This window comes from Apis dorsata, unplaced genomic scaffold (assembly GCF_000469605.1).
Source record: "Apis dorsata unplaced genomic scaffold, Apis dorsata 1.3 scaffold_74, whole genome shotgun sequence".
Taxonomy (NCBI): domain Eukaryota; kingdom Metazoa; phylum Arthropoda; class Insecta; order Hymenoptera; family Apidae; genus Apis; species Apis dorsata.
In genome coordinates this window covers 1,816,395-1,830,866 of record NW_006263372.1, presented here as the reverse complement: position 1 = coordinate 1,830,866, position 14,472 = coordinate 1,816,395, and the positions used below count along the sequence as shown (strand labels likewise).

The window sequence follows — 14,472 nt, the reverse complement described above, 5'->3', positions numbered from 1 at the left end:
GTATATTCTATTATTATTTCTATAAAGCATTTAAATATTGTCAATAGATAATATTAAATGATAAATTCTTTATATATATATATATATATATAAACATTTTTTTTTTAATTTTGTATTGAATTCAAAATGCTATTTAACATAGAGAAGAATATATAATTTCTATGAATATACTTCTAATTCACTCATATCTAAAAATTATACATATCTATATTATATTTTATAATTGTTTGTTATTTTATAATGTAAAGCATAAAGATAATTATAAAATGATTTTAAAAAACTATTAATTTAATTTAAAAAAAAACAGTTTATCATTCTCATTTATTTAAAAACATTAAATTAAAGAACAGTTTAACTTATTATTAGTATATAAAAAATTAAAATACAAAAAGAATATAGATTATAATGTAATGTTATTTTTTTACAATATATAATTATTATATTATATATCGATTAACTTATCAATAACAAAGAGATATTTATGAACATTTTAAAAAAAAAAATATGAATTGAAAGATATAATAGATACAATTTTAAATTTAAAAAATAAAAATAAGCTCTTTGGCTTTATCTAGCTGCTTAAAAATATTCACTGAATACATATGATGTATAGTAATTTAATAAAATAATTTTTATCTATAATTTATATAATTTTATGTAATTATAAAAACATTCATTCTTTTACTTATATTATATTATAAATGAGCCATTTATTATCATATTTATTGAAATGAATTTTTGAACATAAATATCTTAATTTACTTTAAATGCTAATTTATTATATTAAATAATAATATAAAAAAGTAATTAAATATATTTTTATATAAACTTGTTATATAATAAAGTAGAACGTTTTAGTGTTTTATATTAACTTATTCACTACCATTAACTATTCATAAAAAATGTATACATTTATTAATAATAACTATAATAAAGTTTTTTTTACATCACAATATAATAAAATAATATGAAATATTAACAATAATTATATTAAATTTATATATAAAAGATTTAAGAAGTAACAATTATATTTAGTTCTCAGATATTAAATTATGGCAGTGAATATGTCAATATTATAAGAACAATATAATTATATAAAATCTGTTTTTATTATTATTATTATTTTTAATATCATGTTACTATAATATTTATTTAAAACTATTTGTAACATGCAGTATTTTTTCAAAAATAAAAATAACTGACATATTCAATGAATAGTTTTTTTTTAATAATTATTGATTTTTTAAGATTCTTATAAAAAATAAATCATTTTAATTAATGTTATATATTTTTATATATATTATAATTTTTAGTTATTGTTAATATAAAAAAAATGATTTTTGTAATATTAAATTTAACAATATATTATATTAAATATTAATAGTTTTATAATAGAAAAAACTAATAAAATTGCAATGCAAAATTAACATTTAAAATATGGATATTATTTTCTGTATAAACAAATATATTATAACTATAATATATAAAATATATATAATATTATATATATATATAAATATATATAATATTTTCTTTTTGTTTCATAACTAATAAATTTAATTAAAAAACAACAACTATAATCATAATTTTGATGATTAATTAAATTCTTAAATAAATTTCTAAATGATTAATTAAATTATATAGCATGAGCATAATAAAAAAAATGATTAGTATTTTTAGCCAAAAAGGATTAGTATTTTTTATAAAAACATATAATTAACTTATGATAAATATACTTTTAATAAGAAATAGTTTTTTTTATAAATTTAAAACATAAATACATATCAGAAAATTTTAAAAGAGAAAATTATAAAAAATAATACATATAATTCATAAAAATTAAGTTATTCACATTAAGTTTCTAATGAATAATTTAAAAAAAAAAATAAAATTGAAATGAATAAAATGAATTTTATAAATTCAGAATAATTATAAAAACATTGTTTAAAAAAAATTTCATATAAATTATTTGTATGTTTAAATAATAACAAACAATTATTTGCAATAAAATAATACATAAGAATTATATTTTATTCTATCTACTAAAAATATATAATTTATTATGTCATATATATATATATCTTAAATATGTTTTTATTATGAATTAATATATTTTTAATTATATTGAAGAAACATATTTTTAATATATTTACGTATTTAATTTATAAAGCAAATAATTATAAAATATCAAATTCTAAATAGAACATAATAATTATATTATTAAAATTGTGTATTTTAAAAATTTTTATCTAAAGAGTTTTATCTAACGAGATTATATTTGTGTACATATTTATTTATATGTACATTATTTATTGTATTATATATATGTATTATATATATGTATATATATATACACTATATATATATAATGTTTTACTATTAATATCTATGAATTATCAAAATCACTTCAAATTATGGCCATAATTAATTAAATTTTAATTGACTACTTTTAAAGTAGTCAATATATCATGTATTTTTATCTCAATTAGTCTATTTGAGCCTCATCAATTCCTATGATTCAGGAAAATTAGGGCATTTTAGCTTCTAATTCTCCTACAATAGTCAATGTAGAAAATCATTACTTACATATTCTATAAACATATTTATATATTATATAAAAGAGATTTTTTTGTGCATATCAACAGCACTATGAAAAAAGACTTACTCTTTAAAAATACTGTAATATTTTTTGTATATGTTGTATAAAATTAAATTCTATTAAATGAATAATAAAATATAAAATAAAATGAGAAATTTAATTTTTTAATTATGCTTTTACATACTAAAATTTTTTTTGTTTAATATTATATGAAAAGTATATGAACTAATTTAATATTTTTTTCTTTGGTTTTATATTATTAAATTATTTATATTTAATCAAATATTTTATACTTTCTATAAAATGCTACAGATATTCAATACATGCAGGCACAGTCAGGAAACAAAAAATTTATTATTCACTTATAGACGAACTACGCCTACCAGAGGCTGCTAAATCACTAATTGTAGAATTGTGACGTGTTTTTCTTGAACCTTCGTTATCATTTACAATATTTGGGTTGACTGAATGAGAAAGAGCGGCCGTTTTATTAAAATCTATTGTAGCATACCCTTTTTGTAGTTTATTTGGAGATTCTGGAGGAGATGCAGTGGAATTTGAAGGACCATCTAATGGTAAATTCATTGGCACATCTTTTGTATCCAAATCTAATACAGCATAATTTACTTCTCTAATTGGACCACCTGTAGGCGTTGATGGAGGCAAAGGCGATTTCTCCGCAATAGATACTCCAGAAAATCTTTTTCTTAAATTTTCAATTTCATTTGATTCTAAATTAGCATAACAATGTCTTGTTGCTTCTTCTATATCAGATTGAATAGATGACAATGGTAAAGGTCGTGGTTTAGCATTAAAAGATTCTGCATGTTCTTGAGGATTTATATTTATATAAGCATGTCCACATTCATTGTTTTCATTTTTGTCTTCTTTAAATTGCATTATTTCAGATATACTATGAGTTGGAGATAATAGACTAACATCATTATTAATATCTATATTTATATAAGTTGCTATTGAAAGTGGTGATTTAATTTGAGAAGTGATTTCTGTATTTTTATGTACAGATGTTAGTTCCAACGATGCTGATCCATTATCAGATATAGAATTACTGACTGTACAAGACCTATGAAAAATAATATTAATATAAAATAATATATAAAATAATAAATTGTATAAATAATATAATCATGTTTTTAATTACTTCTGTATTGCTCTTCTAAGGCTTTTGTTGTTATTATGTTCCATTTCTAATGATAGAGAGGACAATACTTCTTCATTTACATAAAGTGAGGACGGATGTGATTGAGGAAATGATGGTAGTGGTGGTGGTGGTGGTGGTGGTGGTGGTGGTGGTGGTGGTGGTGGTGGTGGTGGTGGTGGTGGTAGCACAGGAGGTGATGTAGGAGAGTTTATGTTTCCTTGAGATGACATAAAACCAGTACTACTTCCTACACTATCGAGTCTTCCAACTCCATTTTGTTGATTATGAACAAATCTAGGACCCATATGATTATTAGATCTATTTAATATAGGATCCAAATAATTAGGCTCAACTGGTATTGTCACTCTTGTTACTGTTGGAGCAGAATGAGAAGCAACTGGAAGTTCTCTAGACATTGTATCATCTCCACTATTATTACAAACCTATAATAAATTTTAAATTACATTTTTTTTATAATTTTTTTAATTAAGAACTTTTAAAAAAGACTATCTTAAATTCATGACAAACATAATATATTTTATATTATAAAAAAATTTTATATTATAAACAAACCTGAATATTTGTTTGCACAAGATTAAATAAATGTGCAGCTCTACGGCATTTAAAGGCATAAATGCCTGGACCTGTAGAACATCTTCTTCCTGATTCAAAACTAAAAATTTCAGCATCATAACCATATCGCCTTAAACAACGTAGTGGCCACTTAATAGGCTGTTTACCACGTTGATAAAGCACTATATCAGTTTCTGTAACTTCTAAACGTCCAGGTGTAATTAAATTACCTAAATCATCTACATTCATCACTTGAAAAACATTTGGATGTAGATCATTAATATCTGTTCGACTATTGACACAACCCATTCTTTGTTACTCTGAAATAAATATAATAAATTTAATTAATTTTATTAAATTTTATTAAAAACCAATATGAATATTATATAATATTTATTATTTATTATTATTAATAATAATAATATTAACACAAATATATATTATAATTTAATTATTTGATCATTTATATTACATATTATAACTTAAAATCTAAAAGAAAAAATCATTATTGCTTGAATTTTTTAATAAAGGACTATAAATGATTTTCGAAATGTGAATTTTTAATTTGTCATTTTGATGTCATATAATCTTATATAATCTTCATATAATAATTCAAAGTTGTTTTTTTCTAAAATTATAATTTGTGAATCATATCATTGTTATCAATATATATATAATAAGATTTCAGAATTATATGATTATTCTTCAAAATATAATAAATCTCAAAATTCAATGTAAACATAATATATACAAAATATAAGAAAATTATTATTTTTATGATATTAATTATATTATTAATATATGACTTGAAAATATAAATATTAAATAATTATTTATAATTATCATAAATTTTAAAAAATTTTTAAAAATAAATTATATATTATGTTAATGTAAAACTAAGAAATAAATGATATTAAAATCATTTTAGAAAAATTTCTTAAAAAGATGTTTAACATCTATTTTAAAAATATATACGATTAAATGAAACAAATATTTTGAAATTAAAAATAATCATAAAAATATTCTAGCAATATTTACATACTTTCCAATGCGACATATCCAACGTACTCAACTTATTTCTTAGGATAAATTATTTATTCTTTTTCAAACAATTTCACCGCACATTTCACATAAACATTATATTGCATACTAATATGTTCCTTGAAGTTGCTGCTGATAAAAAAAATAACCTATTGTGAACTGAAATTATTTCATATTGGTACATTTAGAAGAAGCATGTCATCAATTAAAGTTTGTATATTTTAGTAACAAAATAGAAAGACACATATATATATGAATATTAAATATTATATATACTTAAATGTATATATGTATACTCATTATTATAAAAATAACAGTTATTTCAATTAATTTTTAAAAAAATTAATATTTTTTATAATTTTTTTAAAATAAATATTTATATATTTATAATTTATATATAAAATTTATATAATATTCTTCATAATATTTATAAATTTATTAATTTATTAATTTATTTGTTAATTTAAACATTCAAATAATAGATAATAATAATTTATTAATTATTATTTATTTGTCATTAATTTTGTAATATTTTATTTTATAAAAAATATAAATACATTTTTATAAGGTAAACAACAAATAAATATAAAGTAAACAACAAATAAATTTCTATATGTAAGTAAACTGTGATTATTGAATTTAAATTTACTTTATTTGTGAACGCGTTACATGTTCGGTTTATTTTCGAACACTAACCCGGTATTCCACCTTGTCGAAGTGCTGACGTTGAAAAAAAAATTTAGAAGAAATTAATTTTGATTAAAATTTTTTAATGCATAATTTAATTAATAAATTTATTAAGTACAAGTTTTGACATTTTATTTATTGATAATAAAATATAATAATGCATACTGCTTTTATGCGCGGTAATGCTATTTTAGCATATACTTTGAGTGTTTCGGCATGTTTAACATTTTGTTGTTTTCTTTCTACTGTATTTATTGACTACAGAGCAAACGCAACTTTAAATACTGTAAAAGTAGTTGTGTAAGTATAATACATTTATTTAATAAACGTTATAAATATAAATTTGTTAATTCATGATTTTTCGTTTCAAAATATTTGTTAATATGTTTGTTATTTTTTTTTGTTATATTTTATATTATATTGTTATATTTTTTCATTGTTGAATTTATATATTCTTTATAATATAATATAAAATTTATTTTTATATAATAATTTTATGGAAAATAATTATGAAAAATATTAATTTTTATAAAAAAATATTATATATAAAAAATAAAATTTTAAAATTATTATTAGTATAAAATTTATTAAAATTTTTTAAAATTATTTTTAATTATTAAAAATGTTGTATATATCATAATTAATATTATTTAGTAATTATTATAAGTTTTTATTTTACAGAAAAAATGTAGCAGATTATAGTGCTTCAAGAGAGAAAAATGATTTGGGATATTTAACATTTGATTTACAAACTGATATCCTTTTTATTGTTTGATTCAGAAATATGAATATTTATATGTTTATTATATTTTTTAATATTTTTTTATGTTAAAAATATATATAATAAACATGCTTAATAAATGATAACATATTTCAATATTAATTTAAACTAATAAAAATACTATATATTTTTTTTTAATTGAAATATTTTATTTTGTTTATTAATATTAAATTTTATTGTTATATAATTCATAATATATATATATAGTATCTAATAAATAATAAAAATTTTAGATTTATAATAATATATTATAATTATAAAATATAATTTCTTTACAAAAATATACATCTCACTCCTTTATTTAATTGGAATGTTAAGCAATTATTTTTATATCTCACGGCAGAATATCAAACAGAAAATAACAATTTTAATCAGGTATAACTTAAATATTCTAATATAGAAATAGTTTAAGTTTTTAATTATATTTGATTTGAATATGTTATAGATATTTTTATATTTTAGGTAGTATTATGGGATAAAATAGTACTTCGTGGAGATAATGCTGTTCTTGACTTTAAAAATATGAACACAAAATATTATTTCTGGGATGATGGTAATGGTTTAAGGTAATTATTTTATAATTATAAATTATTTAATAAAAAAACAATTTGTTTATATAACTTAATAATTACCTCTTATTTTAGGGGAAATAAAAATGTAACATTAATATTATCGTGGAATATTATACCAAATGCTGGACTTTTGCCAAGTGTTAATGCATTTGGTTCTCATACTTTTGCCTTTCCATCTGAATATACTTCATTACGTGTATAATATACATTTTTACATATATAATATATCATATTTGTTACTTTGTAATGTTTCTAATTATTATATATAAAAGTAATGTGTATAAAATACATTAATATTTCATTTGTTATTTAATAGCTATGAACTATTAAATTTTCTAGTTAACTTAATTATTTAGATATTTTTTTTATAAAGAAAATATATCTTAAATAAAATATATATATTTATTTTTAATAAGATCTTTGATTAATTTTGTCTTCTTATCATAAATATAAATTATAAATTATTATAAAGACATAACAATGTAATATATTTATTTTTTCATTCTTACATTTAATTACAAAACTCAATTTTTGTTAAACATTTTAATTTAATATTATATTTATTATAATTTATTATTGCAATTTTGTTCATTTTCACTTATTGACTCATCATCATCGTTGTCATTTTCATTATCTTCATCATCATCATCGTCATCGTCGTCGTCATCATCGTCGTCATCATCATCATCGTCGTCATCATCATCATCGTCGTCATCATTATTGTCATCTTCACTTTCATTTTCTTGATAACTAGTATAATTTTCAGGAATACAGTTTTGAGATTGATTTCCTATAAAATATATAATATAATGTAAAAGAAAATAAAATAAATTAAATTAAAAAAATAAATGAATATTAAAAATACAATAAAGTTCTTTACCATAATAATTATATCCACTTTCATTATCATATTCATATGTATTACCTTGATTTTGTCTACCAAATTTATGATTTCTTGCTATAATAAAATGAAAAATAATTTTATAACATTGTTTTAAAAATATAATTTCTTAATTAAATATAGATATGAAAAATTAATATTTAATGTAAATGTATTATATGCATTACTTACTTGACATACTAAGATCTTTTGTTTGTGATGTTTCAAAGCCACATTTAGGACAAGGAATTGGTTTGTTTTTTTCATACTTAAATCCTTTTCTTCGAATATGATCTTCACAATAACATGTTTTACATCTTAAACAAGAATATTGTCCTAATCGATTGCATGATTGACCTTAAAATATTAATTATTTGAAACAAATCAAATATAATTGCATTAATATAAATATATATAAAATACATATATATAATTATATTTTTTATTTTTACATTTAAAACTTTCTGCTTCCAAAACTTGACATGATGCTTGATGTTCAAATTGATCATCTTCACAAAGGAAACAATTACAAAATGAACATCGAAAAATTCTACCACCATGATCCCATACACCTCTTTCACATTCTTGACAAATTGCATCTATTAATGGACACATACATGCATGAGTTGTAAGGCAACGTCTTCCATGACAGACCCATGCTTCACAATGATCACATATAGCTCCCTTTAATATTTATATTAATTATATATATTTATATTTAATTATATTAATTATATATTTACATATATTTTTGGCATTATATATTTATAATTTATATTTATTATAATATTTATTTTACTTATAAATAAGATATATTTACTTACCACCATACCTAAACCAATAGTAAATACTCCAGGATGACGAACAACACAATCTCCAGTTTTGAGCATACATTTTATTTTTCCACAATGAGCACACATTGGTAATCGTTGTAAAGTTTGACAAAAGTAACAAAAAGCTCTACTTTTTTGTTTTTTACCACATTTATCACATTCCTTTATTAAATTAATTAAAAAATTAAATAAGAATATAATATAGCACAGACAAAAATATATATTCATATATATTGTTTAATATAATTAATATTTTTAATATTTTATTAGTAATTAATATTTATATATTAATAGACTATTAGATGAATTTACTGTAATATATTTATAACCTAAAAAATACTTTTTTAAAATTTATATTTATTTGTAATCATAAATTATATCAATAAATACATTATATACATTATAATATACATTATAAAATAAACATATAATTACTTACCATTACTGCATTACAAGGAAATTTAGCTAAATCTAATTGATCTTTCGCAGTTCTAATTTCTTTTTGTCTTAATTTTTGTTTTTCAGCTTTTCGTCTTTGTCCTGTCTTTTTCTTCGGCATTTTACAAAATTTTATATATAATAAGTATAATTATTATATTTATTTATTTACTTATCTGATATATTACTTAGTCACTTAAAAATATATAAAGAAAATTTTTAACATAAATATTAAATATTATCATGCTATTTCTCTTCGAAATGAATATTTCGATTAATTCGAGATTAATAAATTCAATTCATTTCATACATTTATTTTTAGAAAGAAAGAGCCAAAATATTTTTCTAAAAAAAAATGGCGTTAAATCTCAATTTTTATTGTACTTTATTCTTCTTTTAAAGATATATTTTTTATAATCAAAAGATGGCGCTAATAGTTAATTCTTATCTTATCTTTTTCACTTTCTTTTTCTATCTTTTATGTTTATTTTATTTTATTTAATATTATAAAAGTTTAGAAAGCAATTCTACATGGATTAATATGTTCGATTTATATATGCCAATATCAACATGTAATTTATCATATTGTCATAGCATTGATATATGTATTACACTAGATTGACCCTTGCTCTTGATTCTGTTCTCCGACTCAGAGATTCTTAATCAAAAAATATAAAATATATCAACATTTACAAAATAAATTTAGTTTAATTTTGTAATAATTATAATAATAATTTTAAATATAAATAGTTTTATAACAAAATTTTATATCTGCCAAACTAAAATATCATTTTTCAATAAAAACAAATTTTATTATATTTTTTATTATCTAAAATAATAAAGAATAAAATAAAATATTATATTTAGTTTTTAAATTATAAAATTATTAAAATTATATTTATAAAAAAACAAAGATTATAAAGAAACAAATATTTAATTTTCTAGTTTTTTGAAATATCCTATTTTCATATAAGATTATTTGAATATTATGTACTTTATATATGTATATAAAATTTATTTGTCAACTGTATAGCATATCAAAAAAATATCAATGAATAAATACAAAATAAACAAAGTATCCTATACATTAAATATTTTATATGCAAAAATATACTAATATAATATAAATAATTTATTATTTATTACTATATCAAAATCTATATTATGTCATTATATCATATCAGCAATATAATTTTAATTTGCCAATTACATTTATAAGAACTAATTCTTTATATTTCCTTAAAATTTCATTTTTATTTAATATTATAATATTTAATATTATAATATCTATTTAAATTTATTCATTATTTATGCATCATATAAAAAAGTGGAATATATTATACAATAAAAATTTATATTGGAATAATTATTTTTTATATTTTGTTATTTACAATATAACATTTGTTACATAGATATTTAAAATAGATATATTTTACTTATATTTAGGATTGTATTTTTTCTTGCAATAATTTTTCTAATTTACGAACATCTACTGCAAATTTGCGAATACCTTCGCTTAGCTTATCTGTTGCCATTTGATCTTCATTCATAAGCCATCTAAATTCAGCTTCATTTAAACTGACCTTTTGAAGATCAGATTTCTTTGCTGCTTCTACTGTAAGTACTTTGCGTACTACATCATTGCTCTTTTCTAATTCTTCCAATAATTTGGGACTTATAGTTAAAAAGTCACAACCAGCTAGTTCTTTAATTTCACCTTAATAGAAAATAACATAGTTTTCTCACAATTTTTATTTATTTTTTTAACAAATTATTAATTAAATTAATAATTTAATTTTAAAATAATTTTACTTACCAATATTTCTAAATGAAGCACCCATAACAACTGTTTTATATCCAAACTTTTTATAATAATTATAAATTTTTGTTACAGATAAAACACCTGGATCTTCTTTAGATTCATAAGATTTCTTATCTGTATTTGCCACATACCTAAAGAATATTTTCATAAATAAATAAATTTCATAAATAAAAATTATATATATTTTAATATATTGAAATTTACATATATTTATAAAAAATATTATAATATTACAATATTTATAAAAAATATTTTAAACTTACCAATCAAGAATTCTACCAACAAATGGTGATATAAGAGTTACACCTGCTTCTGCACATGCAACTGCTTGAGGAAAAGAAAATAGAAGTGTTAAATTACAATGAATTCCATACTTTTCTTCCAATTCTCTGTACAAAAAAATTTCATTAGTTTGCATTTGAATTATAGTAATATAATTTTGAATAATTATAAACATATTTGACTCACTTTGCTGCTTGAATACTTTCCCAAGTAGAAGCAAGCTTGATTAACACACGATCTTTATTTACACCAAGTTCTTCATACAAAGCAATTAATTTTTTTGCTTTCTCAATACTAGCATCTTTATTGAAAGACAATCTAGCATCTACTTCTGTGGAAACTCTACCAGGTATGATATTTAAAATTTCTTTACCAAAAAGGACACATGTGATGTCTAGAGCTGCCTCAATTTGTTCTGTCAAAGTACTGAAACAAATAAATTTATAAGTAGTTTATTTTTTTTTCATTAAAAAATTACATAAACCATAAAATTATCATATTAATTATTACCACTTTTATCATATCAAGCAAATACTTTTTTTCTTTCATACCTTTTATTTCACACACTTCCTTTTATTTTTCTTTTTTCTATAAATTTCAATTTCTCCCACTCTTTCCTAATCTTCATAGATTTTCCTACATTTCCATATAGATTTATTTAATCTCTTTACATTTCTTGATATATTATTTTGTTCATGTATATCATATTTTCCTTATAATTTCTATGATTTCTTAAATTAACTTTTATCATACTATAAATTTTACATCTAAAAATCTATCTATTAAAACAAATAATCTTTATATATTTCTTAATTATAATAGTAATTAATTAGAAATTATATATAGAATTTTATATACTAATCTTTAAAAATTAAAATTAATATATTTCTCCTTTATTATTATAAGAACATTTCATACTTTAATATTAGCATAAGAAAAACAATAAAGTTAATATAAGTTATTATTATATATTTTTAATTTTATAATAATCAGATATTTCATTAAAATTATTTATTATAATATTCATATTTTTATTTTATTGATTATATATTATAAATATTATAACATATATACTTACGATCCAGATTTTTTCCCATATTGTACAGCTTTATCTATTAAGTGAATATATTTTTTTTGATTAGCTGCAGCAAGGATCAAAGAAGGATTTGTAGTTGCATCTATTGGCTTAAATTGTTCCATAGCTAAAAACAATTTAAAAATCAAGCAAAATAATAAAATAAATTATAATAATGATAATAATTATAACAATTATTTATAACAAATAAATAATATATGAATAAAATAATGAAATTTAATACAAACAAATAAATTTTAATATAATATCTATACATGAATATTTTAAAGGTCATCTCTAGCATCTATAGGTCAAAGCACAAATATGTACATGTAATACTTACATATATTATTCATGAATTACATTATATGATTACATTATATGATAAAAAAAAGATTATCTCTATTTAATTAGATTAAAAGAATTTTAATAATTTGTAAAAATATAAAAATAATTATAATGAAATTAAAATTAATACAAAAAACTAAATAAATCAAGTCAGAAATACATATTTCATTTTAAATAAAAATATTAAATTTAAATAATTAATTTGAATTTTGTAAAATATGTATATGTATATATATATATATAATATATATATATTATAAATTCTTTAGAATTTAGATTAAAATCAGAATAAAATAATTTACTATAAAATTATAAATTTAAAATTTTTAAATTTGAAATGATAAAAACAATAGTTAATGAATTTAATGTTCTTTTGTTAATTTTTTTTTTAATTTTAAAAACAATTGGCAAGTTATATTCTAACAAAAAAATGTAATCGTAAGATCGGAAGATTTTATAATTTCCCCTACTCTTGTATGTGATTTAAACTTTATATCAGTTAATTTTCCGATGAATATTTTAAAATTTATTATAATATTTATACATATATATATTTATAACATAAATATATTGTAATATAACTAAATAAAAAACATTTAATTCTCAGTTTTTAATATTTAAATGATAAACTATAAGTGCGCCATTTGAATTTCGCTTACTATACTTTTATAGTCACCTTCACCTTTGACCGTATGTATATTAAAATTATATATTTAAAAGTTGTATTTAATTACCTTGGAAGTCACTAGTATCAGCGACAATTGTTGTAATTTCCTTTAATTGTGTTAATGAACTCGTCATCTTGACTTTCTTCGATTGAGGCTCACTCATTCTTATCGATACTTTTATATACTGGAGATCGAAATTTCTGCTTCTTATACTGGAATAATCAGCATATACGATATACACGATTGCCAACATGTATGAAAATACTGCTTAATTCTTTCCAAACATTATGTATTTGTATTATATAATATATATCGATCTTTTTATCTGAAATCGATATTATTCAAATATTTAAATATAAATTATTTTGAAAAAATTTTATTATTTTCCAAATTTTAGATATATAATAATGATTATATAAAAATATTATTCCTAATAATAAATTTTTACGTTTAAATTTAATTTATTAGAATTGATAGTTGTTGCTGATAACTATTACATGTATTGATACGAGATAAAAATTATATAATTGTACTCTTTTTTTCTGTTTTTTAAAAATATAATTTAAATTAATTTAAAATAAGTAATAAATATATAAATAAGTAATAATAAGTAATAAATAAATGCATTATAAGACTCATTTATTGAAACTTAAGTACAATATATAAATTATAAATTTTATATATATATATATATATTTGTATCTATAATAA

General features: G+C 18.8%; 4 protein-coding genes and 1 long non-coding RNA gene across 6 annotated transcripts in view; 2 read left to right on the top strand and 3 right to left on the bottom strand.

Moving 5' to 3' along the window:
• Window positions 1–2,843: 2,843 nt before the first annotated feature.
• LOC102672881 (fibroblast growth factor receptor substrate 2-like) lies at window positions 2,844–5,618 on the bottom strand. Of its 2 annotated transcripts, XM_006610565.2 has the most exons (5): window positions 5,377–5,618; window positions 4,335–4,654; window positions 3,922–4,204; window positions 3,762–3,873; window positions 2,844–3,683 (listed from the first exon to the last, which is right to left on the bottom strand). In XM_006610565.2, the coding sequence occupies exons 2-5, from the start codon at window positions 4,641–4,643 to the stop codon at window positions 2,954–2,956; spliced, it is 1,434 nt and encodes a 477-aa protein (XP_006610628.1). In that variant the 5' UTR covers window positions 4,644–4,654; window positions 5,377–5,618; the 3' UTR covers window positions 2,844–2,953. The 2 variants fall into 2 exon arrangements, with proteins under 2 accessions (XP_006610628.1, XP_031363950.1); XM_031508090.1 differs by having other exon boundaries at window positions 3,762–4,204.
• A 404-nt stretch (window positions 5,619–6,022) lies between these two features.
• Window positions 6,023–7,737, top strand: LOC102673012 (signal peptidase complex subunit 3). The gene is made up of 5 exons (XM_006610566.2): window positions 6,023–6,362; window positions 6,744–6,817; window positions 7,130–7,218; window positions 7,306–7,409; window positions 7,488–7,737. The coding sequence occupies exons 1-5, from the start codon at window positions 6,220–6,222 to the stop codon at window positions 7,615–7,617; spliced, it is 540 nt and encodes a 179-aa protein (XP_006610629.1). The 5' UTR covers window positions 6,023–6,219; the 3' UTR covers window positions 7,618–7,737.
• Window positions 7,738–7,896: 159 nt separating this feature from the next.
• LOC102673140 (zinc finger protein 330 homolog) lies at window positions 7,897–9,904 on the bottom strand. Its single transcript, XM_006610567.1, has 6 exons — window positions 9,568–9,904; window positions 9,120–9,290; window positions 8,748–8,979; window positions 8,488–8,652; window positions 8,296–8,373; window positions 7,897–8,205 (listed from the first exon to the last, which is right to left on the bottom strand). The coding sequence occupies exons 1-6, from the start codon at window positions 9,685–9,687 to the stop codon at window positions 7,979–7,981; spliced, it is 993 nt and encodes a 330-aa protein (XP_006610630.1). The 5' UTR covers window positions 9,688–9,904; the 3' UTR covers window positions 7,897–7,978.
• Window positions 9,905–10,917: 1,013 nt separating this feature from the next.
• LOC102673277 (transaldolase) lies at window positions 10,918–14,046 on the bottom strand. The gene is made up of 6 exons (XM_006610568.1): window positions 13,828–14,046; window positions 12,749–12,872; window positions 11,857–12,096; window positions 11,652–11,777; window positions 11,383–11,519; window positions 10,918–11,283 (listed from the first exon to the last, which is right to left on the bottom strand). The coding sequence occupies exons 1-6, from the start codon at window positions 14,012–14,014 to the stop codon at window positions 11,009–11,011; spliced, it is 1,089 nt and encodes a 362-aa protein (XP_006610631.1). The 5' UTR covers window positions 14,015–14,046; the 3' UTR covers window positions 10,918–11,008.
• Window positions 13,785–14,472, top strand: part of LOC102673407 — a 1,890-nt gene continuing 1,202 nt past the window's right edge. The window contains exon 1 of the long non-coding RNA XR_421019.2: window positions 13,785–14,014. This is a non-coding gene — a long non-coding RNA (uncharacterized LOC102673407). The remainder of the gene's footprint in view (window positions 14,015–14,472) is intronic.

Bases quoted from the DNA above. Each gene is read 5' to 3' on its own strand.
- LOC102673012 (XM_006610566.2), top strand. From the start codon at position 6,220: ATGCATACTGCTTTTATGCGCGGTAATGCTATTTTAGCATATACTTTG. The intron at 7,219-7,305 runs GTATAACTTAAA...TTTATATTTTAG, and splicing joins AAAATAACAATTTTAATCAG to GTAGTATTATGGGATAAAAT. The intron at 7,410-7,487 runs GTAATTATTTTA...CTCTTATTTTAG, and splicing joins GATGATGGTAATGGTTTAAG to GGGAAATAAAAATGTAACAT.
- LOC102672881 (XM_031508090.1), bottom strand. From the start codon at position 4,643: ATGGGTTGTGTCAATAGTCGAACAGATATTAATGATCTACATCCAAAT. The intron at 4,205-4,334 runs GTTTGTTTATAA...AATTTATTATAG, and splicing joins TTGTGCAAACAAATATTCAG to GTTTGTAATAATAGTGGAGA. The intron at 3,684-3,761 runs GTAATTAAAAAC...TATTTTTCATAG, and splicing joins CTTAGAAGAGCAATACAGAA to GTCTTGTACAGTCAGTAATT.
- LOC102673140 (XM_006610567.1), bottom strand. From the start codon at position 9,687: ATGCCGAAGAAAAAGACAGGACAAAGACGAAAAGCTGAAAAACAAAAA. The intron at 8,980-9,119 runs GTAAGTAAATAT...TAAATATTAAAG, and splicing joins CTATTGGTTTAGGTATGGTG to GGAGCTATATGTGATCATTG. The intron at 8,653-8,747 runs GTAAAAATAAAA...TAATATTTTAAG, and splicing joins GGAAGCAGAAAGTTTTAAAT to GTCAATCATGCAATCGATTA.
- LOC102673277 (XM_006610568.1), bottom strand. From the start codon at position 14,014: ATGTTGGCAATCGTGTATATCGTATATGCTGATTATTCCAGTATAAGA. The intron at 12,873-13,827 runs GTAATTAAATAC...AATTGTTTTTAG, and splicing joins TGATACTAGTGACTTCCAAG to CTATGGAACAATTTAAGCCA. The intron at 11,520-11,651 runs GTAAGTTTAAAA...AATATTCTTTAG, and splicing joins GTTGGTAGAATTCTTGATTG to GTATGTGGCAAATACAGATA.